Source organism: Belonocnema kinseyi, chromosome 9 (genome assembly GCF_010883055.1).
Source record: "Belonocnema kinseyi isolate 2016_QV_RU_SX_M_011 chromosome 9, B_treatae_v1, whole genome shotgun sequence".
Lineage (NCBI taxonomy): Eukaryota > Metazoa > Arthropoda > Insecta > Hymenoptera > Cynipidae > Belonocnema > Belonocnema kinseyi.
In genome coordinates this window covers 66614649-66624348 of record NC_046665.1, presented here as the reverse complement: position 1 = coordinate 66624348, position 9700 = coordinate 66614649, and the positions used below count along the sequence as shown (strand labels likewise).

The 9700-nt window shown below is 26.4% G+C and overlaps 1 protein-coding gene across 1 annotated transcript in view; it reads right to left on the bottom strand.

The window, feature by feature from the left end:
* Nucleotides 1-1734: 1734 nt before the first annotated feature.
* Nucleotides 1735-9700, bottom strand: part of LOC117179389 (probable histone-binding protein Caf1) — a 22235-nt gene continuing 14269 nt past the window's right edge. The window contains exon 5 of the mRNA XM_033371127.1: nucleotides 1735-2434. Coding sequence (XP_033227018.1) covers nucleotides 2255-2434 — 180 coding nt within the window. The 3' untranslated portion in view covers nucleotides 1735-2254. The remainder of the gene's footprint in view (nucleotides 2435-9700) is intronic.

The window sequence follows — 9700 nt, the reverse complement described above, 5'->3', positions numbered from 1 at the left end:
ATCCTAAGAACAGAATTTTCAATAATGTAATATAATTTTCAAACAAGAGATGAATATTCAACAGAAAAATTAAACTTAAAAAACTTAGTTGATACAAAATAGTTGAATTTTCACCTGAAAAGGATGAGGTTTCAACAAAAAAGTAAATTTTTAACGAAAGAGTTAAATTTAAAGTTAAAGAAAAACTATAACTCAAAATAACAAATCTTCAACAAAGTAGTTTAAGTTTTAACCAAAGATAAATTTTCTACTAAAAATATAAATATTCAACAAAAAAAAGATTAATTTTCAACAATAAACGTAATGGTCGATATTTCAACAACAAAAAAAGTGAATTTAAGCAAAAGAAGACTAAAAAAGTAATAGTTGATATTTTAACAACTAAAACAAGGACTTTAATTTTAAATAAACAGTTTTCAGTCCACAAGAGAAAAAATGTCATAGGAAATGTTGAATTTTACAACCAAAGAAACTGTTTCTATAAGGCAGTGAATTTTCAACCAAAAAGAAAAATGTACAAACAAGAAGATTAATATTTTTCTATTAAAAAATACGAGTTTACAAAAAATACACCAATGTTTAACGTCGGTCCGCTCTCGACCATGAGATCTAACCAGGGTTGTTCCAGCCAGTAACCGGCCAATTCCGGACTAGGTGATTTGATGCAAAATCCTGTTAAATAAAACAAGAATCCAACGACAAAATTTGAACCACAACGAACAAACAAAAAGAAAAAATCCTAATGTAATCTGAAAAAAAAAACAAATAAGATTTTCGGACTCCTTTTTATTTTATTTTTGTCCGAAAATTATTCTTTTTTTTCGGATTGCAATGGGAGTTTTTTGTTTGTGTGGTCCAAATTTGATCGTTGGATTTTTGTTTTTTTTTTACGGGAGTTTGCATCAGTTTGATTATTGGACGTTGAATGGGATTTTTAATTTGAATTTTAATCTAATTTTAATTTCTTAAATTTTAAGATAACTATTTTTCTACTGAAAAACCGAACTTTCAACAAATTACATATTTTTCCCCCAAAAACTTGTCTTCGAAAACTAAAAAGATCAATTTTTAATCAATTGAACAAAAAAAAAATATTTCAATAAAAATGGTAGTTCTACGAAATAGTTGAATTTTTCAATTCTCTACTAAAATTGTATTATAAACATTGAAAAAAAAGAATGTCAAAAAGTAGTTTAACTTTTAAAGTAGAATTTTCAAGAAAGAAAATATTTTCATTTTTAATAAATATTTGAATTGTATAAAAAAAACGAATTTTCAACAAAATAGTTGAATCCGCAACTAAAATAGACAAATTTGCAATCAAAAAGATGCAATATTAACTAAAAAATTATTTTTCTACTAAAAAGACGAATTTCAACCATTTATGTATTTGTATTTTCAAATTAAAAAAATACATTTTCAACCCAAAATAAAATAGTTAACTTTTCAGTTAAAAAATTAATTTTCAACAACAAAAAACGGATTTTTAACTAATATTAGTACGTATTTCAAAAACCATGAAATTTCCATTTTCTTTAACCTGGAAAAACGTGATTTCTTATATGTTTATTTGACTTATAGAACATTTTTTTCGGTCACCTATTCGTCACCAATTTTCGAGAGAAAAAATCACCTACTCACCTTTTTCAACTCCAATAGTTGCTGTGATTACTGCAAATAGCCTAACTCGAAATCTGACTAAATCCTTTATTTTTGTTTCTAAATAAAAAACAATTTTCGAAAAAACAGTTTATTCAGTTCAGGTCGAAAGTAAGAAAATTTTACAGATTGGCTCGAGTGATGCCAGGCTTAATTCTAAGTAGAAAAAATATTCGAAAGTTAAAGATCGGAAGTTTTTAAAACTGCTTACATTTTATATTAGAATCATATTTTATCAATTTTATCGATACTAGTATATATTTATATAAAACACTGTATAAATACAGATTCTAGTCTTGACGATGAAACTTAATAGCGAAAGTGCACGTTTTACAAACGAAATAGATAAAACGTGACAATATGTGGGCAAATTTCTATAATTGCCAATTGACTAAATAAAATAAAAACAATTATTGTAGTTACAAAATACGCTTGAGTGATGATCAATGACAATTAACATTTGACGAGTAAGCAAAACGCAGGTGACGAATTTCAATATACGACTCAACAGTCCCTTCCTAATGACTTCAAATTTGAGCTTTGATACCCACTATTTCGAATCGAAGTTGAAGAGTCGATAATTATATTTCGCGGGTTATGAAGCGCCAGCCTCGAGTTCACTCGCTGGAGTGTCGGGTTCCTCATCGTTGTAAATATTCTCGGCCATCTGCCAAACCTGCATTATGTTGTCTTCAGAGACCGAACAAATGACCCATGGCTCGTTTGGATTCCAGGAGAAATCGCTAATCTTCGCTGTGTGACCGCCGTGAATGAACTGCAACAGGAAATTAGGATTGGTAATAGAAATAGAAATAGAAATAGAAATAGAAACAGAAATAGGTAAGCGCCTTTTTTCTTTTCTCTTCTCTTCTCTTCTCTTCCTTTTCTTTTCAATACATTTTCAACTAACATCATGAACATTCAACCGGAAAACTTTAATTTTCAAAACTAAACAGATAAATTTCCAAACAAAAAGATCAACTTTTTACCCACTAAAATGATTTTTCAACTAAAAAGAATAATTTTTATAAAATGAGAAATTTATAACAAAATACATGAATTTTCAATTAAAACTTATAAATTTTCAACAAAAAATGGAACACAAGATATCCAGTGATTCTTAGGAACGAAATGCAAGGTCTTCCAGGTCTCCTGTTTCTACATCAAATAATGAAATAACTAAGAGTAAGATTTTTCTGTAGGTCTTACGGTCTTCATTTATTAAAAGAATAAAAAGAAATTACTGGAAAGTTCGTTTATTGAAATTCCGACGTTTCAGGTAACACTTCGTGCCTTTTTCAGAGAATCTTAATAATTAATATATAAATAACGATTTTTTCTACCAAATAATTAGAAACAAATTTGTTTTTTTAAAAAAGTAAAAGAAATTAAAATTACCTGTGCTTAATATCTTGTAAAAAAACAAGAATATTTAATTTTGGAGTCAAAAATCTGTCAATGTGTGACACAAAATTAAATTAAAATTTACAAAAAACATATAATAGGAAAGTCTTTTAAAAATTGAAGAGGCTGTTTTTAAGAAACTACATCTTAATTGACGGAAAAATCCTCACAATGTTTTTGGACAACGACGAATATATAACAAATTCATTCGACCTAAAACTCATTTTACCGAAAAAATTACTAGATGGATAGACGCTTTTGAAACAACTGACAGATGGGATTCTGTTTGCGAATTTTGGATAGATCTGTATATCAAATTGACGTTAGGTGGTGTTTTGTAATAATTATTTAATCTTCTTTTACTAATACAAAGAAGAAGAGTTTTGGACAATAGAAACAATAATCTTGTTCTAAAAAAGGCTTTTATTTTTATTTCGTAGATTGAATTGTCACAGAACTTTTAACAATATTAGAATATTAGTATCCAGACATCCACCAGGAATCGATCAGGGAGGAGCAAAGTATTGACTTGCCCCCCTCTGAAATCGAATGATCAAATTCATCAGGTCGTTTTAGTTTCTCAAAAAATCTACCTAAAATATTTGGGAAATAAGGTATGTCTCTCTGAAATATTTGTGAAATATTTTTAAAAGTTTATAAATATTTGCTAATATGTTTCAAATTATTTAAATCTTTGGAAAGGCATTGAAATCTTAATGAAATTTGTTACATCTGTCCGAAATCTTTATGAAATATTTAAAATTTTTGAAATATTTGGGAATTAATTGAAATCTTTTAAAAAATTGTAATTTTTGCAATCTTTAACAAATCATTTAAATCTATCTGTATGAAATCTTTTATATCTATCCAAAATCTTTGCGAAAACTTTCAAATCTTCCTGATGTCTTTAGGAAATTATTTCAATGTTTGTGAAATCTTTGCGAAATATTTCAATCTTTGGAAAATCATTGAAATCTTTATAAAATATTTTTTATATTTTTGAAATATTTTTTAAATTGTTGAAATCTTTGGGAAATCATTGTAATCTTTTTAAAATATTTAAAATGTTTTAGGGATATTTGATAATATTTGTGAAATAGTTTAAATCTTTGAGCTATATTTGAAATCTTCGAAATATTTCTGAAACCTTCGTGAAATTATTCAAATCTTTGGGAAATCATTTATGCCTTTGTCATATTTTTGAATCTATCCGAAATCTCTGTGAAATCTTTGAAATCTTTTCGAAATCTTTAAAATGTTTTACAAATATTTTTGAATTACTTGGTATGTTTTGGAAATTGTTTAAATCTTTGCGAAATATTCGAAACGTTTGGGAAATCATTGAGTTCTTTCTGAAATCTGGAAATCTTTTTGAAATATTTTTGATACATTTGTGAAATTATTGAAATCTTTGAAATATTGTTGAAATGTTTGGTCATATTTGTAAAACTGATTGAAATCTTTGTGAAGTCTTCTGAAAATCATTAAAGTCTTGGTGACATCTTTTACCTAAATTCATCCAAAATCTTTGCGACATTTTTTTTAACTGTTGAAAATCATTATAATAATCATTGTGAAATCTTTGTGAAATCTTTTTGAAATATTTAATAAATATTTGAAATACTTTTAAAATATTTGGTAATATTTGTAAAATTATTGAAATCTTTGGGTAATCATTGATGTACTTGTGAAGTATCTTAATTCTATTCCAAATCTTTTCGAAATATATTAAACCTTTTATACCTTTGGGAAATCATTGAAATTTTTCGGAAATCCTTGGAAACATTTGCGAAGAAACCTTTGAAATTTTTTTGAAATATTTGCCATTTTTTCAAACACATTGAAATCTTTCCGAAATATTTGAAAACAGTGGAATATTTGAGAAACCATCATCTTATTATTTTCCAATCATATTAATATTCATTTTTCATTACTGAATAATAATTTACATGATTTGATTTAAATCAAAATCAAAACATGATTATAAACATCTGTAACCATAGGAATGGTATAGTTTACAATAGAAAATTAATTATATAGATAATTTTTCATTTCAACATTGTCTTATATTTATTAGTAATACTTATTCATGTAGTCACTTATCAGTTGCCTAGTTTTCAAAGTTCTCTCTCGAATTTAGAAGTCGAAGTAAATTTAAATGTCAAAGAATCCTCATAAACGCCACCAAACGTATGTTGTTTGTATAATGATTTTCACTAAATTTAACATCGGGACCCCCTCTGTGATTTATGTCTACACCCTCCTTAAATCTAGTCATTTTTTTGGCAAAATGACTTTTAGGGAAAATGAAATTTCGGACAACTAAATACCTACCACATTAAGGTTTGAAATTCATTAATACAGAATAAAGCTTCATTTAAAGGAACCGCCAATGAGGAAAGCGCGCCAAAGTAACTGGAATTTTAACTTGGTTTTGTTCATTTTATAATAATTTGGTATATTTTGTTGACATTCATGATTTTCTGTCTGTAAGTTAATCGAAATATTGTGATATTTGTTTATAAAAATGGATTCTATTATGCGTATCTTATATGTATTTATCTCTAGCAAGAATTTTAATATTGTTAAAATCAAAATAATGGTTTAAGTTCCAACAATGTTGTGAAAGGCCTGTATTGAAATTTCAAACTCTACAATCTCTTTTATGTTCTGAAACTCTAGTTTTTAATCTTCTACCTGTTTCACAAATATAAACTTATTCACAACAATTACACTTAATGAGATATACAATTCCAGACAAATTTTCGGTACTATCAATATCTTTTTGATTAAGTAAACATTTGTTAAGAGAATTTTGATTGCTAAAATAAACCTTTATGTTGAATTTTTGTAACGATCTTCGCAATCTTTCAGAGAGTCCTTGAACATACAATAACGTAACTTTTAAATCCGATTTTTTGCACGTGTCAACCCAGTCATTTTTCTTACTGGTACCATTGTAGATTGCATGGAGTCGTTCTCGAATAATACTACTTATCAAAGGAAGCAGATAATTATTATGAACTAAAGTAATTCTTATTTGGTCCAAATTTTCTTTCCTGAAGCTAATATCACTCAATTTTTTGCATATATCGATTAAACCTTTTATTATGCCAACCTTTTGACAATGAAAATGATGGAAATTAAAATTAAGATATCTACTAGACAATAAAGCTTTTTTAAACGAATTGGTGATTAACTTACCTTCAGTGGTTTTATAATTTGTAAATCAAGGTAATTTATTGAATTATTATTTTCAAGTTCAAATGTAAACTGTATGGAATTTTCAATACTGTTAAAAGTATTTTTGTAATCTACAATTTCTTCAGTAGGAACAATAGGTAAAATATCATCCACATACCTTTTATATATACATAAAATAGATTGTAGAGTTGGAAATTTCAATACAGGTCTTTCATGACATTGTTGGAACTTAAACCATTATTTTGATTTTGATTTAAACAATATTAAAATTCTTGCTAGAGAAAAAAATAAATATAAAAGAGGCATAAGAGAATCCATTTTTATAAACTAATATCACAATATTTAGATTAGCTTACAGACAGAAATCATGAATGTCAACAAAATATATCACAGTATTATAAAATGAACCACCTTAATGCATGTCTCTTGGCTGCTTTATTATATGATCGTCGTTGTTCAAAAACATTGTAAGGATTTTTCCGTCAATTAAGATGTAGATTCTTAAAAAAAAGCCTCTTTAATTTTTATGAGGCTTTCCCATTAAATGTTTTTTGTAAATTTTAATTTAATTTGCTGTCACGCATCATTATTACTTTTAAAAATCGACATTGAACTATTGACAGATGTTTGACTCCAAAATTAAATATTCTTGTTTTTTACGAGATAATAAGCACAGGCAATTTTAATTTCTTTTACTTTTTTTAAACAAATTTTTTTGTAATTATTTGTAAGAAAAGATCGTTATTTATATATTATTTATTTAGATTCTCTGAAAAAGGCACGTAGTGTTAGCCGCAACGTCAGAATTTCAATAAACTTTTTTAAAGTTTTTTTTTTAAGCCATTTTATTTTTTTTTGCCATCAATTTTTAAAGAAAGCAGAACCATACATGAACAAATTCTTAATTTTTTGCAAACATAAGTCTTCTTTGAAAACTTTGAAATCGTTTGGAATCTTTTTAAATTTTCGTAAAATATTGGAAATTCTTGATATCTTTAAAAGCCTTGAAATCTTTTCAACATTTTCTGAAGTTATTGACATTTTTATGAAATCTTTGTAAAAGTTTTCTTTCATCTTTGTTTATGAAATCTTTCGCATTCGTTGGAAATTGTTTCAAGTCTTTAAAATATTTTTCAATCTAGTTTGCTGAACCCTTTCTTAAATCGTTGGAATTCTTTTGTAATCTTTATGAAATTTTTATGAAATATTAGCAAGACTTGTGATTGGTGATAGTCGAAATTTGATGGCTCGATTCTTAGTTGTACTTTCAGGAATCTTTGGAAATGTTCGAAAATTTTGTGAAATATTTGAAATTTGGTGTACAAGCCTTTTTCAAATCTTTAAATTGATTATAAGTTTTTATTCGTCGAAATGATTGAATTATTTGAAATCTTTTCAAATCTTCTAAAATGTTTTGATACCTTTTCAAAGCGTTTCAAGTTTTCGAAATGTTTTAAAATCATTGAAATCTGATGTACACGCTTTTTTGAAATCTTTGAAATATTTTGAAACCTTTTTAAATCTTTGGTAATGTTATGCAATCTTATGTGCACTCAAAAACCGAGTAATAAAACCATTGAAAAATCCCTTATATATTGTTGAATATTACAAAAAAATGTATACTTTATAATTCTATATGCGGAGACAAAAATACAAAATTATAGAATTATTCACAATATGAAAGTCCGTTAATTGCAATTAATAAATAATTGGTAAAATCAGGGTTGCAACAAGAGTCTTGTTACAAAATTCGATGACTTTTCCATATTTTCTAGGTATAATTTAGAAAAAATTCCAGGTCTACTTTTTTGTTTCATTCAGCCAATTAAATTAAATTTTATGAAATTATAATGCAATGATAATGGTTTATCAATAAGTTTGCTTGAATTCAAACCAGATTTCAATAATATTTTTATCAAAGTGAACAAAAAAATTCTGCAAACATAACCATATTATTTTTTTGTTTGTTATTTTAAGAACAATTATAGTCGAACTATTTATGCAAAAGATTAGGATAACATTACAAAATAATAGTAATCTAAGAAAACTTTGAACTTTTTAACAAAGTTAAAATAAAACTTTTAGATCACAAAAACTAATAAAATTGACTATATTAAAATTTATCAAAATTTAATTAGTTTAAGGATTTCTTCTTTTCATCAGTTCACGAAGTTCTTCTTGCTTCTTCCATTAAATCTTCCATTTCTTTTCATTTAATTCTTACACTTTATCTGATACTTGCCTCTTCCTTAAGTTTTCTTTTACAATTTTTAAATATAGAATTCACTATAAAATACTAAATTATTTAGACTTTGGTAAAAAAGTTAGTAATTTTTTCAAAATTCCAGGAATTTTTCTGGTCTTGTAGTTTAAAATTTTCGTAATTAAAAAATTTTGTAGTCATATAATCAATAATTTGCACGTATGAAATATATGCTACTATTTTTTTCAACTGAAAATTTTCAAAATAATGCTCTAAATTGAAGTCAATCAATAAATTAAAAATTTCCAAAATGATATCATTTTATGAAATTTTAAGCTAGAAGGGATAAAAATTACACGATTGTACTTTTTTTAGATTCTCATCAGAGAAGGTATTAGATTTGTGTAAAATTTGACCCCCCCCCCCCCAGTTTTTGTCAAATATCCACGTTTTGAGACCCTCTGAAACCGAAAAACAGGTTTTTACGAATGCGTCTGTCTGTATGTCTGTCTGTGAACACGATATTTTCGAAAAAATTTCATCTAATAGATTGCCCTTTGGCACACTCGTTTAGAGTCCTAAACTAAAGGTCAAGTTCGTTAGCCAGCCATTTTAGATGAAAATTCAAAAAGTGGGCACATTTTGAATATTTTTTAGACCACTTTTTTGAAAATTCCAAAATTCTCTGTACGGTTATTTATAGTATTCAAAAAGTTGAACAACTTATCCTAATAACTTTTTTTTTTTAAATCAAAAATTACCAGAGTTAGAGCATTTTCAAAATCCAAAAATACAAATTAAAATGAACATTTTAAGCCAAACAACACATAATATGAAAAAAATCAAAAGAAGAAAACTTTGCTTTTTTAAGGTCCGACAGGATTATGATAACAACTTTTTTAATTTCGTCAAAAAGTTGAACATTCCAAATTTGATCCTACCAAAAAAATCCACAAATTCCATTTTTTGGTTAAACTATGCAAGATACGAAAAAAATGAAAAAGCTCAAATTACACGCACTGGAAAAAACTACAAATTCATAATAAATCACTTTTCGACACAAGTTACGAAAAAATAAACAAACTAAATGTGTGGAAGACGGTACTCGGTACAGTAAAATGTGTAATGAAAAAATGGTTTGCCTAAATAAGATCTAAAAATTTGATTTTCACATTTCTTTGATAGGGCACGCGCTTTTTACATTCACACCATAATGAGAAGGTATTGGTT